The sequence below is a fragment of the Aethalodelphis obliquidens genome, unplaced genomic scaffold, assembly GCF_003676395.1.
Source record: "Aethalodelphis obliquidens isolate GAN/ISIS:26980383/991018 unplaced genomic scaffold, ASM367639v1 scaffold9, whole genome shotgun sequence".
Lineage (NCBI taxonomy): Eukaryota > Metazoa > Chordata > Mammalia > Artiodactyla > Delphinidae > Aethalodelphis > Aethalodelphis obliquidens.
In genome coordinates this window covers 2,255,949-2,275,211 of record NW_020837953.1, presented here as the reverse complement: position 1 = coordinate 2,275,211, position 19,263 = coordinate 2,255,949, and the positions used below count along the sequence as shown (strand labels likewise).

The following is a 19,263-nucleotide window of genomic DNA, read 5'->3' as shown; positions in this document are numbered from 1 at the left end:
AGCAGAAAATATTTCCACATTTTTCCCCCCAAACCTGCTTTCCAGGTTTGGTTAAAGTGGTCACATTCTTCTTGGTCCTGGGGTCCAAGGCCAAGGAGTGTATCCTTAGGTAAATCAGAGAAATTTCTTCTCCATAGAAACCTACCTATAAATCAGGAATCCTACCTGCCCTACTGACTTCCCAGGGGCCATTCGGAGGCAGAAACAGGATGAGCTTGCCCAGTGCTACCAAGTGTGAGGGCCTTTCTAGCTGACCTCTGTGGCTGCCCCAGGGCCCGACTTCTCCTATCCACCATCTCGCACCACTCTGACCCGGGCCATCTCAACAGGCCAGAAGCAAGTCCCCGTTTAAGGAAGGAAGCAGGAAGGAGGCAGATCACAGCTATGACTTTCATGATGTGCTTTATGGTTTCCAAATCACTCTGGTTTTTACAGCAATTCTTCCTTTAGAGAAGGAATCACTATTCTCTTTTCATTTCCTGGCTGGAGAGGCAAATCACTCACAACATACCTGATTTGCGCAAGGCTCCACGGGAGATGGCAAAGCTGGGGTTTGGATCCTGTTTCCTCTGAGTCCAGTTCCTATGGCCTGTCCTCAGAGGCACTGCATGCTGTTCCCTCCTGCCTTGGGGGGACACGGCCATTCTTCCTGCTTTCCTTCCCCTCTCCCTCCCTGACAACGTCATGCCCGAGGAACGGCACAGAGGCGGTGGCTGACTGGAGAGATGGTCAGGCTCATTCTGAAGTTCAGACTCAGCTTCTCATTGTTTGGAGGCCTGAAGGTAAATTTTTGCACAAGGGAAGTAAAGAAAATAAACAACTCAGTTCTCGCCAACTGTTCTCCAAGGCACATCCGCTTACCTGAAAGACAAAAATATAAGGTGAGTTACCTGTTCGGGCGGCGTCTGTGCCCAGCAAGGACTGAAACCTTCTACCACGTCTTGTGAAACCTGAGCAAACGGAGGGCCTGCTAGGCCCTGGGGCTTTATGTACTCGGCTTATTTGATCGCAGCCACCTGAGTTAACCAAAGCCCAGCGAGCTAAATCCACAATCACACACTCCGATGCCTTCAGGAATCAGGCAGATGAGGCACAGGTGAGGCACAGGGTGTAGATGAAAGAAGTCAGAGGCCTGGGTTGATCGAGCAAGTGAAGTCTAGCCTAAGGCCTTTCAAAAATCCATTAGCAAACAATAATGACAAAAGCAGACAAAGAACAAAATTCTAGGTAATTTTTCTCAATTGTTAAAAGAAAATTGTTGAAAAGTATAAGCAAGTAAACATCAGAGCAAGGTTTCTCAAGAATGAGGCATCTTTTCTCTTTATCACGTTTCCCTCCTTAATGACTGGAAACCTCTCTGCCATGGCTACCTGCGCAGGGCAGACGCCATCTCATCCCACCTGTGCTTCACGTCTTCTGGGTTTCCGCCACGCCCTCCCCCTCATGAACGCGCTGCTCGCCTGACTTGTGTAACAGCACCCCACGCTGGTCTCTACCACCAGCCCTCTTGTGGGTGTTTTAATAACTTACTTTCTCCCTAAGTAATATATATTCACTACAAAAAGAAAAAAAATTGTGAAAAGTATAAACACAATAGAAGATCTCATAATCCAGACAGAACCCTTGTTAACGTTTTGACATATTTCCTCATGGTCCTTGTAAGGATGCTCCAGCACACCATCACTGGGATTACTCTCTGTAGCTAATTCTGTGTGCTGCTTTTACTACTTTGTGTTTCCCCATGTCATGAAACTTTCCTGGAAACAGTTTATATACACATGCCTCTATTTTGTTCTTGCCTGTAATGAGCTGTTGAGGAAATAAAATTAGAGAGTATCTGCAAAAGTGTTTAGTAAATTGAAATATGCTTCAGAATTATATCATACTTATATTGTTTTGTGCCTGTTTCCCACCAGCGTGTGCCTATTTATCTCTGTTCCCCTCATCCTTATCTCTTTACCCATCACAAATAGTACAATGACGAAATCTGTTAAAATAGTACCAAATCAGATGTATTGTAAATACCCAAGATTTTCCTAGAAGAATCCAGATATTGTGACAAAACTGGACCTAGGGAGTCAGGAACCAGGGTTAAAGTACAGGTTCTGCCAGTAACCAGCTCTGAGCTATGAGTAAACCCTTTATTCTTACAGACCTAAACATGTCAAACTTGTCAAACATATGAGATAATCTCTCTCCTAACTACATTATGTGGATGGGCAAGGATACCAGTAAGACAGGAGATATGAATTTGCTTTTAAAATTATGAAAACAAGGGCTACTTGATTTCAAAGCTTCATCCTTGACCACGGGAAACATGGACCTTCTCCTTGACGCTTCCACTAACTAACCAGGTCAATTACCTCATTAGTAAAATGAGAACACTGACCCAGGGTTTTTGGGAAAAGTTCTTCCTAACCTTATCTCCCACGATCCAGTGACTTTTTAAACATTTGTTTGAAAAATGAGGACTCAGCCTCTTGCCTTTCATGAAGCTGTTTGCTGCTTTGTTGGATCAAGTGGGAAAAACTTAAATGAGGAAAAGAAAATATAAATTTGCAGTAATAGCTTTGCCATTTGCCCTGATGGTGTACGTATCCTAATTCCACACCTGATCATCTTTTGCAAGAGAAGGGCAGGAGCTGTCCACACCCCATCCCTTCAGGGAGGCTGTTTTTAGAAAGTGCTGGATCAAGAATGAGGCAAAGCAGCTGTGCACCAAAGCCGGGAGTGTGGCGGGGGAAAGCCAGACGGTGGTGTTGACTTCTTAAGTCAGTGCATCTTTCAGGTTTCTATCTCTTGAAAACTGTTTAGCTAGGCCTCATTCTGTCACAGCTGAGGGAATCCCCAAATTGCTTGCCTTCTAAGAATTTCATTCTTCTCAGGCAGAAAGACAGATAGTGAGACCAACTGCTTGCAAAAATGGCTCCAATTTCCCCTCTCGCCCTGTATCCCCATCATTTGCAATGTGATTTCATAGCTCTTCCCATAACAATTGTGCTATTTTCCCTTCCCCTTGCACCGGGTCTCACCTTATGACTTGTACTGGCAACAGAATGCAGGGGGGAGTGATGGTTGCCAGTTCCCAGCCTGGCCCTTAGGAGGCATTGTGTGCTTCCTGTTCTCCCTCTTGGGGTCTTTATCTTCCACATGAACACCAGCCCGGCTAGCTTGCTGGAGGATGAAACTTGGAAAAGAGCCCCATTGTCCCAGCTGAGGTCATCCTAGATCCGCCTTCAGCCTGCTGACCTCCCAAAAAGGCCAGAGAGGCCAGCTAAGATCAGTTGAGCTCCCAGCTCAACTACAGACTCCTGAGCAATAATACACACTTATGGTTTTAAGTCACTGAGTTTTCCACCTTTGTTATGCAGCAATGTAATAATGGATACATATGATATGAACTTGCTGAATCTTAAAATGGAAGGGCCTTTAAGTGGTGAAATGAGTTACATTGTAATTATGCAGGAAGGAGCACTAGATGAGAACGAGGGAACTTGAGTCTTAGGCCCTGTTCAGCCAATTCTTTGGGCATGTGATCTTGAATAAGAAACAATTCTCTCTTATTCTTAGTTTCCTTACATTAAGAAACGGCATACTGATCGATTGCCTGTCTAACTATTAATAACTGGGTTGCTGTAAGGATTAAATGAGATAATTTGCTTGCAAATGAAACCTGTAATTAAAAGGGTGTGTTATAACTCTCAATAGCAAAAACAACAGTGAGTCAAGAATAATTATAATACTTAAAATACACAGGTGAAACTTTGCATTATAATAGGAAATCTGAAGCTCTTGTAGACAGGAAGACTGGAAGGTATTCCCATATCTCATGTCTGCTTTCATGTTAGGAAGTGACTTGGCCAACGTGAGGAAAAGTGTCATAGAACCAGAGGAAGAAAGACACAGAAGATCTAATCAGAATCAGTCCAGATACACTCAGGACAGTGTCCTATAGCAGGAAAATCTGGGCTCCGGATCATGCATACATGGATTCAAATTCAAGGGCCTCCCTTTCTGTACTTTGGTGGCATGATCAACAAAATGACACTGTCTCAGCAAATCAATCTATATTTAATTTAATGATAAGAAACCTATCATGAATTTCTGAGTGTCAACTCTGTAGCATAGTTACCTTTTTTAGGAGACACTGCTAGGAAGAGCACAGGCTTTAGTGTTTGATAAACCTGGTTAACATTGAGTTCTAGCTCTGCCTTGTGAGATTTATAGCTTTTTAGATGCTATAAACGGCCCTGCCAAGCCTCAGGGCTTATCTCCAATGTGGTGATAATAGGAATTTGAAACTTGTAAGTTTACACTAGAACACATGCTCCTTAAGAGATATTTTTTTCTACTTCATTCATTGTCATATCCTCAGGGCTGAATGCCTGACACATGATAGATGCTCAGGAAATATTTATAAAATTAAGAAATTGGGAAATTAGTAGAATTGATCTCTGCAACATACCTAACTCAATACATGGAATATACTAAATTTTTTCTTACTAATTTTACATTGTTATAAATTAAAACACCCTTTTGGAACTGGCTGGCTTGGAAACATGAGAGTTTTCACTGCATCTGCTTTTGTACATTTCAAGTTGTATACCATGTAAATGTATTAATTAGGTTTTTAAAAGGTCATTAGAATGTGAAACAGCAAAAGGACCTCTTCAGGGACCTGTTATAGAGTAGAATCTCATCTAGTTAAGCCTGTGGCACTTAGAGTCACTTGTGATGCCCATAATGAGAAGCAAGTAGCCCTTTTCCTTGCCCCTCCCCCAGCCTCTTCTTAGCAATTGGCTCTAGTTCTGTGTGAATGGGTTGCCCTAAAAAGATCTTGGAACATTTAAAACTCTATAAAGAAGGCAAGTGTTCAACCTTCTCTCTGGGAGACAGGCAGGGTCTGAGCTCTTGTTCCAGTGTTCTGGGGGACAGCACAACGTGGAGCTGAAATCTCCATCAGAGTCAAGCCAGGACTTGGGAATTAAGGGCATGAGTCCTGGTGATGCTCCACCCAGGGAATCCTGAGTTGCAACCAACGGCAAGAGTGAGTCATGCTGGGACTTCCCTGGTGGCACAGTGGTTAAGAATCCGCCTGCCAATGCAGGGGACTCGGGTTCGAGCCCTGGTCTGGGAAGATCCCACATGCCACAGAGCAACTAAGCCTGTGCGCCACAACTGCTGAGCCTGTGCTCTAGAGCCTGCGAGCCGCAACTACTGAGCCCACATGCCACAACTACTGAAGCCTGTGTGCCTAGAGCCCGTGCTCCGCAGCAAGAGAAGACACTGCGATGAGAAGCCCGCGCACCGCAAGGAAGAGTAGCCCCGCTCTCTGCAACTAGAGAAAGCCCACGTGCAGCAACAAAGACCCAGTGCAGCCAAAAATAAATAAATAAATAAACAAACAAACAAACAAAACATGCTTTAAGAAAAAAAAAAGAGTGAGTCATGCTGGAGTGGACTATCTGGTGTGGACTGAACACTGCTGCTTGCCATTCCGGTTAAACAGTGAAGGCTGCCCTCCATGAGCCGTCGGTCACTGCAGCTGACCCCAGTGGTGTGCTCTGAGTGGAATTCAGGCTGGAGAAAAAGAGGATACTGGCCCTAGAGTGTTAGGATGCATATAAAGGAATAATTTCAATGAGCCCAAACTTTTGCATCTTCCCATAAAAAGAAAGGCACTAAAATCATAAATTTGAGATGTCTGTTTTTTTTTTTTTTTGTCACTAGCAGTAATCTTTTGATGTTTGACTACATGGTTTTTTTCTATCAAAAACTCCTATATATCCTCATTCTTTCCTTATCTTTTGGGAACAGTCCCTAAGAGCTATCTGAGAGGCTGCCTTCCCAGGGTAGAGTCCTCAGTAATGCCCCGAATAAAACATTCTCAACTTTTAGGTTGTGAGTTATTTCTTCCTGTTGGACCTGGAGACATTCCAACCAAAGCAAAGCACATCAGGGAGAAAAGTAGGGAAGGGCTGAGAGTCTGGGTTCCCACACTCTTATTTCTTGCTACTCACCTACTGAAAAAGGCAGAAAGGCTTCCCTTTTCTTAAACTGTCCATTCTCCAGAAAATGCTCCGGATTGAAAACGTCGGGGGTGGCCCACTCTGCGGGGTCCCTGTGCAGTGCAGTCAGGTTAGTCAGGACCATGGTCCCCTGGAGAAGGCAGCAAGGACTCAGGTAAGACTTGACCCACACGACACACGTATGCAGAGGGGTGGCAGTCCCCCCGGCTCCCACACCAAGGCTGACAGCACCCTTAACTCCCTCAGCCTCCCCAGTCTGCTCCCTCTGAGCCCAACCCCTAGGACCCTGCTCTTTGCCATGGGACAGCTTACCATGATGGACTGGAATTGTCTGCTGGGAATTTTACCTGGGGAAGTGTGACTACTCGACTGCAGAATGGATCTCTGCAGGGACTTGTCAGTGTATAATTTGGGAGGGAACACGTATGCGTCAATAAGAGAAAAATGTGACATCTCCCACTCTCTTCCCTCCAATGTCTAGTCCATTCTACAGAGAGTTTCATAATAGAATAAGGTCACCCAGTGAAAGGAACCACTATCCTTCCAGATACATAACAAGAAACCCAGGAGTCCTCCTTAGTGCCTCCCTTTCCCTCATTCTGCCCTCATCCAGTCCTTAAGCTAGGCTGGTCAACTGTACTTGAAATTTCTCTTGATTCTGTCCCCTCCATTTTATGTCCACCACTGCCCTCTGGTCCAGGCTATCACCTTGCTTGGTTATACTCCTATAATAGCCCTAACTATGTCCATCTCCTCTCTTCCCCTTCAATGTGCTCCACACTAGCTTTGAACATGATTTAATCATTCCACACCCGTCCACCCACCACACCTGGAACCTGATAGATACTCTTCAATAGCTCCCATCACTCTTAAATTAAGGACACATCACCTGCTCCCTGTCTGAGCGACCCTTCTTCTGCCTGCACTCCCACTATACCAAACTTCCTTCAGTTTCTCAAACATGCCACATGTTCCCACTCATTTCTGTGCCTTTTTACATGCTGTTCACATTGCCTGAAATATCCTTCCTCCCCACTCTGTCATCGAGTTGACTCTTAATCATCCTTTTTTTTTTTGCAGTACGCGGGCCTCTCACTGTTGTGGCCTCCCCCGTTGCGGAGCAACAGGCTCCAGACGCGCAGGCTCAGAGGCCATGGCTCGTGGGCCCAGCCGCTCCCCGGCATGTGGGATCTTCCCGGACCGGGGCACGAACCCGTGTCCCCTGCATCGGCAGGTGGACTCTCAACCACTGCGCCACCAGGGAAGTCCTCTTAATCATCCTTTAATCCTCAGCTCAAACCTCACTTCCTTTGGAAAGTCTTCTCTGCCTGTGCTTGCTCCCATTCCTCATTGCAGCTAGCTTGCGTCTTTCTAAAAGCCAGTGAGTTTTTTCCCTTGGGCGGTTACCATGGTTTGTACTTATAAACTTGCATGATTATTTTCCTCTGAGTTGTTTTCTGAGCCCTAAACGTTTTAGGTGCTTAATGAACATCTGATGAATTAATAAAGAATAATAACTGCTATTTTGAGCACTTTCTATAGTCAGCACAAGGTTAAATAGTATACATGCATGATCTCATTACATGTTCACCTGTGAGGTGGATTTAAATGCACTTTTACGGATAAAGAATTTGAAGCTCTGAGAGGTTGAATAAGATGCCCAAAGTCACAGGGTGGGAGGAAGTAGAACAATGATTTGTATTAGGACGTTTGACATCAGAGTTATGGCTCCTAGCCTCTACAATGTATAGTCAATGGGATCTCACAGTTCCCAGGATGATAATTCCAGTCAATATTAAAGATCAATGTTAGAACAAGTCTGTTGAGCTGGGATGATTCCCTGGGGCTAAATGAATTGCTATAAAAATGCAAAGATCACCTGTGAGATAATTTACCTCAACCTTCACCCACAAGATGATCAATCAGCAAGAAAATAGTAAAAGCAATTGCTGCAGGAATAGCTGCTTTTCCTGGCTCTGCAGGGATGGTGACGAAGGGGTATCCAATGCGGAAGCTCCTCTGGCTTTGCCTTGAGATCATCCCCAGGTACCACAAACAGAGCAACTTAGACAAACTGGATCGAATGAATCCACAGAGGCCCACCAAGGTGGAGAAAGGAAAGAACTGTAAACGTGCAGTGTGCAGAGAGGACACTAGGGGGCATAGGAGAGCTGCCTGCTGAGATCCTAAGAGTGGTGTGCAGAGTGAGAGCAGAATTTCCTTTGTGAGGACCGGGAATTTAACAGGGACCCACTGAGGAATATTTCAGGGAGACTCTTTTAAAGTCAAAGCAAAGCAACTCCTGTGGAGAGAACATGGTGTAGTACAAAAAAGATGAGCCTGGGAATCAGAACAGTTCCGTTCCTGGAACCCAACTCTTGTCATTGTAGCTGAGAGATCTTATGCAAGATTAATTACTCTCTGAGCCTCAGCTTCCAAATTTATAAAATGAGGATAACAGAATTATTCTGAGGACTGACTAAGACATTTTAAATAACCTATATAGTCCATGGAACATAATCCTATTTAAAAAGCATTGGTTCCTTTCTCTCCTTTTCTGATATTTAATACTGCACACAATTGTATTGCTTTCCCTTGTGAGACAGTCCCATTAAGGGGCTGTAAGTCAAAGCTGGAAAAATACCAGTGGGGATGTTATGTTAGAAACACCAGCATCAATGTGATGTTGGCCCAGGAGGTCTCAAATGTCCCTTCATATTTCAACATTCTATAACCCAGGATTATGAAGCAGAATTTTCTAAAGTAAGTCTGGCAGGTCCCTATCCTGTAAGAAGCTCTCCCAAGGCAAAGAAATGGACCTCATGGCAAAGTCTGACTGAGAATTGCTTCTTGCTCTATCCCCAGAAATATTCACAATGCATGTCACGTAGTAAGAAATCTCACAGCAAAGAAAAGCCAGGCTTTGCCTAAACACAGCTAACCTAGGAACCCCCCTTCCCCTCCATAACTCCTATTAACAACCAGTTGAACTAATTTTCTAAGATCATACCCAGGGAACAAAACTAGTATTTCATCTGGCATAATATATCTCTCTCCCTATTGAAGTGATTCTCTAGGACAAGAACACATGTTACTTTTCCAGTTGAGATTCCCACCATTTACAAATATGAACTTGGAGATCTGAGGCTGTGAATGAGCCCCTAATTACCTTGGGCAGGTGGTATCCACCCAAGGTGGTGTCCACTGTCACCTCTCTGGGCACATTCATGGGGATGATGTTTCCCATTCTCTGCACCTCGTGGATGACAGCATTGGTGTAGGGCATGGACTCTCGAGCTGCCGTGCTCGGCTGCTGTGATTGGCCAAGCACCCTGTCGATCTCAGCTTGGACTTTTTCTGGAAAAGCAGAGGAGGTTCTATTATTCTATTATTCCATAACTTTCCTTGAGCCTCGTTAAGTTAAGGAATGGAATAACCAGGATCAAAATGGCTAAAGTTATCATAGGCTCTCTAGACTAGCTCCTCAGGGAGGTATGTGAGTGGAAAGTGGGCCCTGGTGTGAGACAAATCTGGTGGCAAACTCTTGCTCTACAACATTCCTGCTGCACTTTACTGAAATCATTTGAGCCTCAGTTTGCTCTTCTTATTCGTTAGAATAAATCCACTTCCGCTTTAGGATGTTTTGAGATATACACGAACTGATTTAGGGAAGCAACCAACAAATGAAAAAAAATCCCATTAATTGTGCCCCAATATCTGTTTTCTTCTTTTTCTACAAAAATAGATATTTTAGCTGGATACCTGGTTGCACAGCTAAAGACTACATTTCCCAGATTCCCCTGTGACTAAGTTCTGACCAATAGAATGTAAGTAGAGGGGATGTTTAATACTTGGAAGAGGCCCTTAAAGGAAGGGTGTGTGCTTCCTCCTCCTTCTTCCCTTCCTACTGGTAGAAAGGCAACCTTAGAGGTGAGCCATCTTTGAGAGTGCCAACAAGGGCACCATTCTAGATACAGCAGAGCAACACAATGGAAAGAGCTTGGACCCCAAAAGGGTTCTGCAGAGTCCAGCTTAGAGTTTCTCATTTGAAAGAAAAATAAAACTCCTTTTTTTTAAACTGAATATTTAAAAACTTTTAAAATTGTGGTAAAATAAACATAATATATAATTTACTATCTTAATCATTTTAAGTGTGCAGTTTATTCACATTATTGTGCTACCAATCTCCAGAAATTTTTATCTTGCAAAACTGAAACTCTACATCCATTGAAGAGGATGCCATTTTGCACTTTCCCCAGGCTCTGACAACCACCATTTTACTTTTGCTTTCTATGAATTCAACCACTCTAGATACATTATATGAATAGAATCACACAGAATATGCCTTTTTTGACTGGATTACTTAGTTTAGCATAATGTCTTCAAGGTTCATCCATGTCGTAGCATGTGTCAGAATGTTTTTTTTTTTTTTTTTTTTGTGGTACGCGGGCCTCTCACTGTTGTGGCCTCTCCCGTTGCGGAGCACAGGCTCCAGACGCGCAGGCTCAGCGGCCATGGCTCACGGGCCCAGCTGCTCCGCGGCATGTGGGATCTCCCAGACTGGGGCACGAACCCGCGTCCCCTGCATCGGCAGGCGGACTCTCAACCACTGCGCCACCAGGGCAGCGCAGAATGTCTTCTTTTTAAGGCTGATTAATATTCCATTGCATTCCACATTTTGCTTATCCATTCATCCATCGATAGTAACTTGGGTTGCATCTACTTTTTTATGCCATTTTAAGCCACTGTTATTTTGGAGCCTCTAATAGGGAAACTGTATCAATACGCTAACTAGGTGGCTTTTAAATTTAAAAAGGACTTCCTTGGTGGTGCAGTGGTTAAGAATCCACCTGCCAATGCAGGAGACATGGGTTCAATCCCTGATCCGGGAAGATCCCACATGCCACGGAGCAACTAAGCCTGTGCACCACAACTACTGAGCCTGTGCTCTAGAGCCCACAAGCCACAACTATTGAGCCCACGCACCACAACTACTGAACCCCGCGTGCCTAGAGAAGCCACTGCAACAAGAAGCCTGAGCACCGCAACGAAGAGTAGCCCCCGCTCGCTGCAGCTAGAGAAAGCCCGCGCACAGCAAAGAAGACCCAATGCAGCCAAAAATAAATAAATAAATAAAATTTATGAAAAAAAGTATCTGATAAATAAAAACACAGAGAATTTATAAATAAATAAATTTAAATAAAACCCTGTAATTCACAGTTACAAGTGCATTTTTTAAGTGCATGACTCAGGACACATAAGCATAAATATACACACATATAAAACAAACATTTATTCATATGTATAAGGAAAGAAAGTTTCACGAAAAAGCCTTAACCTTAATACACAGAAAGCACTCTGATTTCCCTAATCTATTTTTTTTTAATTTAGGGAAAAAAGTTAGTCTCGATCCACTAAATTGACTTTATGTCCCGTTAATAAACTTTTACCCACAGTTTGCAGAACTGTATCCCAACAGTTTTTATCCTTCATGTGCTTAAACTGTTTTGGGGCCTAGAAAAGGAAAAATGATTGTAACAGTCACTGTTGTCGAAAGGATTACAGTCTGTGGGGAAGGTATATAAATAATGTGTGGTAAGCAAAGTAATGGAGGTGCAGTTAGGCAACCTCTAAAGGAAGGAAATGCTAGTATTTTCCCAGAAGTGTGGGGAAACATCTTGGAGGGGCTGTGGTTGAGTAAACTCTTCAAGCATAGCTAGGAGTTTACCGTGCAGAGAAATTAGGGAAATACATTTTGGTATTATTCTTCTAGGGAAGAGCAGGTGTTACGGCCCAGAGGTACAAATAAGGACAGTGAAATTAAGTGACATATGACTTAATGACGCCCCCATGCAGGGTGGGTAGAGTCGAGGCTGGATGGGCAGAAAGAGGCCCAGCAGAGGCCATGATATACCAGATTGGGCAGTATGAGCATTGTCAACAGGGCAATGGAAGACACTACTTCGAAGGAGGGAGGGCTGCAACCAGATTTCATATGTGAGTGGAATGGAACTCTTTCCTGGAACTCACCACAATGTCAGTGGACTTCACTGTTTTCCCCACTGGACTGGGAGTTTCCTGAGGACTGGGACTCTCTGTTATAGTTGTGTTACATGGACCCATCACAATCCTCACAGAAAAACCGAAGAAGGTTCCCGTTCTCAAGTCCACCTGGCCTGGTAACTGTCCTACCTATCTCTCCATCCTACCATGCTACCTTCTGGTCCCACCTTGGGACAGTGTGTTCCAGGGGGCGCCATTCTGACCTGGCCCAGGCCCATCCACTGACGTGCTCACCTTGGATTTCGGGGTAGAGGGCCATGTAGAGCAGACCCCAGCGCAGGGTGGTCGAAGTTGTCTCCGTTCCAGCAAAGAAGAGGTCCAGGGTGCTGTAGATGAGGTTTTCTTCGTGGAAACTTGAAGTAGCACTGCCCTTATGCTAGAAAGCACAATGATTATTGGATTAGTCAGATGGTTCTTAGTTGCCACAACACAGGGGCCCTCATCCTAGAGAAAACGTGGAAGGAGAGAGCCCAGGAGAAATGACTTTCCCTTTGGTCATCTCAGGAGGCAGAGGCTTATTACTGCAACATCACTAGAGTCCTCCTGCCCCAAGTGCTGGAAGCTTTTATTAGCTTTGGTGGATGAAACAACACAACTAATTTTTTTACACCCATAATTTTGGAGAATCTAGCATTACACTGGAAAAACAGCCTTGGGTTCCAATATTAGCCACACCATTCACTATCTGTATGACTTGAGCAAGTGAATAAACCTTTCTGTGCTTATATCCTATTTCACAAAATAGAAATAACAATACTCACCCCTTAAGATGGCATTCTGAATTATGCGAGATGGAAAGGACACATAGCAAATTCTCAACAAATGTTTGTACTGATACCAGAAAGAATAACTGAATTTCTCTAAAGTACAATAAATCTCATATCTCCCTGTTAATCTTTTCCTTTTTAGGTTAAACATCTCTGGTTCCAACAGCCATTCCTCATGGCACTCCAGCAGCTTTGCCACATTCCTCCAGAAGCTTCAATGCATCAACATTCCTCCCTCTGTGGTCCCACACCTGCACACCATATAGCAAGTGACGTCTCCCCCTCTGGGGAGTAATCAATGCTTCTATTAATGTTATGCCAATCAGGTGAAACAAGAGTGGAGTTGGAAAGAAATCCACATTTCTGCCAACTCTAGGAGAACGAATGAGTAATCTGATGAGTCAAAGATAATGACACAGACGCAGTGATGTGTGCTAACCAGAGGTGTTACTATGGTAAAGGATATACATCCCATTTTGCTTTTTTCCTGTAGTAATATTAAAAAGCGGATGACATGGCGATGAGGGAGGAAGGCGAATGTCCGTCCCATTTGAGACTAATCTCTGGCAACTGACACAGATTCACTTGTGCTCTGCACTGGGAGCTGGGGGAAGGGGTAGGTAACTGGGCACCAGTCTGACTAATGATGAAACAGCACTTATTCTTCCTTTTGTGTGTATCTCCCTCAGATATATGCCGAGGACAGAGACTAGATCATGAGAAGGCAGTATTTGGGCTTTCCAAAGCCCTTAACCCAAATACTGTTAAACCTCTATCTTTATTTCTAATTGTCTCATCAATTAACTCATAAATCAATTCTGAGTTAATGTTATTCCTACACTCTATGAAGTATTGCCTCTATTTTCCTCCCCTGTGGTAGGCTGAATAATGACCCACAAAGATGTCCATGTCTTAATCTCTAGAACCCGTGAATGTTACACGGCAGAAGGGACTTTGTAGATATAGTGAATTAACAATACTGATATGGGAAGATTATCCTGGATTATCCCAGTGGGCCCAATATAATCACAAGAGTCTTTATAAGAGGGAGGCAAGAAAGTCATAAAGAGAAGATGTGAGGATGCTACATTGATGGCTTTGAAGTCGGAGGAAGGGGCCCTACGGCAGGGAGTACAGGCAGCCTCTAGATACTGGAAATGCAATCAGTGGATTCTGTCCTAAAGCCTCAAGTAGGAGCCAGTCCCTCCCGCAACTTGACTTCAGCCCAGTGAAACTGGTTTCAGCCTTCTGACCTCTAGAACTGTAAGGGAACAAATGTGTGTTTGTTTGGTTTGTTTTTTTTGTTTTTTTTTTTTTTGCGATACACGGGCCTCTCACCACTGTGGCCTCTCCTGTTGCGGAGCACAGGCTCCGGATGCGCAGGCCCAGCGGCCATGGCTCACGGGCCCAGCCGCTCCGCGGCATGTGGGATCTTCCTGGATCAGGGCACGAACCCGTGTCCCCTGCATCAGCAGGCAGACTCTCAACCACTGCGCCACCAGGGAAGCCCCATGTGTGTTGTTTTAAGCCCCATGTTTGTGGTGATTTGGTACAGCAGCAATAAGAAACCAGAATCCCCTCATTTGCTCTTTAAGAGTAAAACTCAGGTAACAGCTCTGGTTTCCTCACCTTTTCTATTTCCTTGAGGTAAGCATCAATGAAGTCTCTTGCTTCAGCAGGATTCCAACCTCTCTTGTGGTTTTCAATCACACGGGCAACAAACATTTTCAGTTTCTCCCAGTTCCTGAAGAGCATTTGGTGGGGTCCAGGAAGGAAATTCATTATCCTTGGAAAGACATTGTAGAGCTGATGGAGAAAACAAAACAGTCATGGAGACAAGGGAGTGCCAGTTTTCTACTTTTGAAGACAATGAAACCACATTCTCTTTCCATCTCTTTTATTTACTTAAATTTAACGCTTGGAGTCACCCCTGACTCTTCTCTCTCTCAACCCTCTTCTTTCCCCTCGGGCAAAGCATTTCAGCTCTCCATTCAAAATATAGCCAGTCTCGGACCACTTCTCACCACTCCATGTGCTTTGTCTTCCTTGTACAAACCACCAACATTACTTACCTGGATGCTGTAAAGCCTCCAACAGGTTTCCTGATTCTATCCTTAACCCCATTCCCAGTCTATTTTCCACTGAGCTGCCAGAGGGACCATTTAGCTGTTCAATTGATTATTTCACTTTTTGGCTCTTCCAATGACTTTCCATGACATTTAGACAAAATTCTACACCATTCTCCTAGCCTGGAGCTCTACATGAGCTGGCCCCTCACCCTCTTGCCACCTCCTCTGCTATCACTCCCTGCCATCTTACTCTCTTTTACTCTTTCAAGTCCAGCCCCATTGGCCTCTGTGAAAACATAAAAAATATTCTTGTTTAGGACACTGCATTTGCTGTTCTTCCATCTAGAATGGTTTTCCTCTGAAATCTGTATAACCCCAGTTCCTTTAATTCATTAATGTGCTGCTCAAATGTCACCTACTTGGACCTGTCTTACCTGATAATCTTACAGTTAGTAGCACTTCTGGTACTCTCTTTCCATTCCTTTATTTTGTTTTATTTTTTTCTGTGACAATTATCATTAGTATGTGTATGTATATATATTTGGGTGTGTATGTGTGTGTGTGTGTGTGCAAAATGTCTATGTATCTATATATCTACATACCTATGTATGTATGTATGTATGTATGTTAAATATGTACATGTATTTATTTGTCTGCCCCCACTATGATGTAATCTCCATGTGGCTAAGATATTTTTTACTGAAATAAAGTGGTCTTTGAATATATTTTCTCTAATAATACATAGTAGAAAATAGATAGCGTAAGGTAATAGAAAGTTGCCTAGATTTTAAGTGAAACAGGCATGGGTTTGACAATTAGCTCTGTTTCTTTCTAGCTATAATACTTTGGTAATAATAGTAATAATAATAATAGTAGTAATGATGTGATTTGTGGCTACTTTAGCTGCCAGTGGGGCCTGATGGTTATTTTCATGACTAAATGACATGAGATCTATACTGCACTTGACACAGAGCCAGTAGACTACTATGGGATGTGCTTACATATTCCCATATCTGCTTGCACATGTCAGGATGATCCATTTCATCTTTAAAGGACTGCTGTAAAAACTTATTTGAGATCAAGTATGAAGAGTTGTCCATCAAAGTGCCTGGTCTACTCTGGGTCTCTAAGAAATGCTTCTTACCCCTGCCCTACTGCCCCATCCTACCCTCCCAGGATTTCTGTTTCCTGGGAACAGTCAGCCGGATACCCACTGAACTCCCATGACTTCCTAGGTTCTGTCTTAACAGGAGGGAAGAAACTGGAATAACTGGATGGGCAGCTACCACGGTTAGAAGTGAGAACAAGGAATATTATTCAAAAATAACACTGACAATAAATCATAATAGCTCACATCCATTATGCCCCTTTAACATGCCAGGAATCACGCTAACTACTTTATCAGGATTGGTGTGATGGATCCATAAGTCTCCAGCTAAAGATACTTGTTAAGACTAAATAAAACCCTTGGGGCTGATTTTCCCCTACAAGTGTCTTCCAAATCCAGAAATGTGGCTGAGAGGCCAAGAAGCTGAGTAGAGGTTTTGACAGACTCACAGCACTGGCAGGACAAAAGTGGAGAGCAGGGCCCACCAAGGAAGGGGTGAGTTTGACCCCTCTAAATCTATACCCTACAAAGTTAAAAGACTGATAATATCACGTGTGGATGGACATGTATGTAGTGCAACCACCTGGGAAAACTTTAAGTATTTTTTACAGGTGTAAATGCAAGAGAAATGAGTGGATGTGTCCACATGAAGGATTGACAAGAATGTTCATTCCAGATCCCCAAACTGGAAGTCCCCCAAGTGTTTATTAATAGGGAACAGAATAACAAATGGGCATATTCATAAAATAGAAAAGTAAGCAGATATTTTTTTTAAAGTGCAACTAACATATGAATCTGAAAACAATGTGCCACGGGAGAGTCAGGCAAAGAACAGTACTTCTGAGGGAGGATGGACACGGAGGGCTAGGGAGGGACATGGAGAGGAGAGACACAAAGGTGATGGCAATATTGTGCTTTTTAAAGAAAAGAACATAGGTCCGTAGGCGCACTTCATGTAGTTTTTTACCTTACACAAATGTTAGAAACGTTCTTTGTCTACAGTCAATATTTAACAATATGATGTAAAATACTAAATTCAACAGATTGACTACAAACATGTTTGTGTTAAAGTAAATTTTAAAAGGTTATATGTTAGCTTAAAAAAAAAAAAGGAAGAGCTCATCTGTGTCCGACATCAGCCCAATATCCTTATTCAAGATAGGAAGTGAGGACTGCCTCACCTGGCACCACATTGATGTCTCGAGATATGTGACCTCATCCAGCAGCCTCAGCAGCTCCTGGAACTGAGTGTCCTCGTAGTCAAAGCGCTCCCCAAATGTGATGGAGCAAATAATATTGGAAACTGCATTGTTGATTTTGAAGTGAGGGTCGAAAGGCTGTCCTAGAGGCAGAAGAAGCGATGGATCCTTCAGATTGGTTTCCTTCTCTTTCCCTGAGAGTCTACTCTACATGACATATGACATACTGACTACAGAACCACCTCTGAGACTGTGGCCCCAGCAACCTACACAGGGTCTAACATACAGCAAGCATTCAGTCAATGCCTGGGAAGTCAAACTGATGACCAGGATTTAAAACCAATAATAAGGGCTTCCCTGGTGGCGCAGTGGTTGAGAGTCTGCCTGCTGATGCGGGGGACGTGGGTTCGTGCCCCGGTCTGGGAAGATCCCACATGCCGCGGAGCGGCTGGGCCCGTGAGCCATGGCCGCTGAGCCTGCGCGTCCAGAGCCTGTGCTCCGCGATGGGAGAGGCCACAACAGTGAGAGGCCCGCGTACCGCAAAAAAAAACAACAACAAAAAAACAATAATAAGTTTAATACCCATCTTAATCTTAATTCTTGAGCTCCATGAGGGCAGGTCATGGTTAGCTGTTCACTGTTATCCCCTCAGTGCCCTACATAGTGCTGGGTGCAGGAGAGGCACGTAGACTCTTATTAATCATGAGCCACAGTTCCCTGCACCTGTCCTATGATACACTCACCGTCCTCCTCTCCTATTGCCTGGATGAGGAAGTGGGTCTCTTCCTGAATGCGCTCCTCTAAGCTCTTCCTTCCTAAACCAAAGCTCTTCAGTGTTGTCAGGGCAAACCTTCTTTGTTCCTTCCACACCTGGCCTATGGACATGATCAAGCCTGGGAAAAAGAAAGCCAACATTATGAAAAGAAAGCCAACAAGAGCCATGGGGGTAATGCATGGAAGGAAGGAGAAGGGCATTAAGGCGCTTGAAAACTATTCAGAGAAATAATCCCAAAGCAATAGATATAGTGGCTAGCATTTACTCACTGCTTCTAATGCCGGACACTTAAACATTTTTAATGCATTGTGTAATTTAGCACTCACAGAACCTCTCTGAGGTAGGTCCTATCATAACTGCCAACCCTCCCAACAATTTTGTTGATAAGGAAACTGAGGCACAAGGGATAAAAGGAAACTCCGCAAGGTCTCAGAGTTAGTAAGCAGCTGAACAGGCATTCAAATTCAGTTCTGCCTAACTCCAAAGCCCATGTTGTGATTACTTGTCACATAAGTAACTGTAAGTATTTATGTTATGCAACATACTAAGAATGCACTTAGGGATTAGAAAAATCCATACTCATAAGGAGGCAAGGCCTTTAGGAGACGTCCTGTCTAAGCTGGACCTTAAAAAATAAATGAATCAGGGGCTTCCCTGGTGGCGCAGTGGTTGAGAGTCCGCCTGCCGATACAGGGGACGCGGGTTCGTGCCCCAGTCCGGGAAGATCCCACATGCCGCGGAGCGGCTAGGCCCGTGAGCCATGGCCGCTGAGCCTGCGCGTCCGGAGCCTGTGCTCCGCAACGGGAGAGGCTGCAACAGTGAGAGGCCTGCGTACCGCAAAAATAAATAAATAAATGAATCATTCAAGAGCATGGAAGAGTGAAAAATCTATGCAGAAAGAACAACACAGGCAAAGGAAAAAAAAACAAACATCTTGGTGCGTTCAATAGATGATCATTTATTTCACAATACAGGTGAGGCCACACTTCTTTCATTTCTTCACTTCCAGAGCGCTCTTCAACTCCTTCTAACATCTGCCTTTGGCCTCTACCACCTCAAGGACATGGCCTTCCCTGCTGTCCAGTTCAGGATCCTTTTCAACGTCATCTTGATGTGTCAGCAGCATGAGACACTTCTTTCTTCTCTTTTCCCAGGATGTGACACTCTCCAATTTTCCTCCTAATTCTCTGACTGCAGAGAACTTATCATATCTTTTGTTAATTCATCTTCTATTATATTTCAAAATGATCTAG

At 43.9% G+C, this 19,263-nt stretch overlaps 1 protein-coding gene across 3 annotated transcripts in view; it reads right to left on the bottom strand.

Moving 5' to 3' along the window:
* Positions 1 to 385: 385 nt before the first annotated feature.
* The window catches only part of CYP2J2 (cytochrome P450 family 2 subfamily J member 2), a 31,411-nt gene continuing 12,533 nt past the window's right edge, over positions 386 to 19,263 (bottom strand). The window contains exons 3-9 of one of the 3 annotated variants that reach the window (XM_027108355.1): positions 17,979 to 18,128; positions 17,218 to 17,378; positions 14,489 to 14,665; positions 12,327 to 12,468; positions 9,199 to 9,386; positions 6,021 to 6,159; positions 386 to 861 (exon numbers count right to left, since the gene is read on the bottom strand). In XM_027108355.1, coding sequence (XP_026964156.1) covers positions 683 to 861; positions 6,021 to 6,159; positions 9,199 to 9,386; positions 12,327 to 12,468; positions 14,489 to 14,665; positions 17,218 to 17,378; positions 17,979 to 18,128 — 1,136 coding nt within the window. In that variant the 3' untranslated portion in view covers positions 386 to 682. The remainder of the gene's footprint in view (positions 862 to 6,020; positions 6,160 to 9,198; positions 9,387 to 12,326; positions 12,469 to 14,488; positions 14,666 to 17,217; positions 17,379 to 17,978; positions 18,129 to 19,263) is intronic. The other 2 variants (XM_027108357.1, XM_027108356.1) reach the window with 2 other exon arrangements.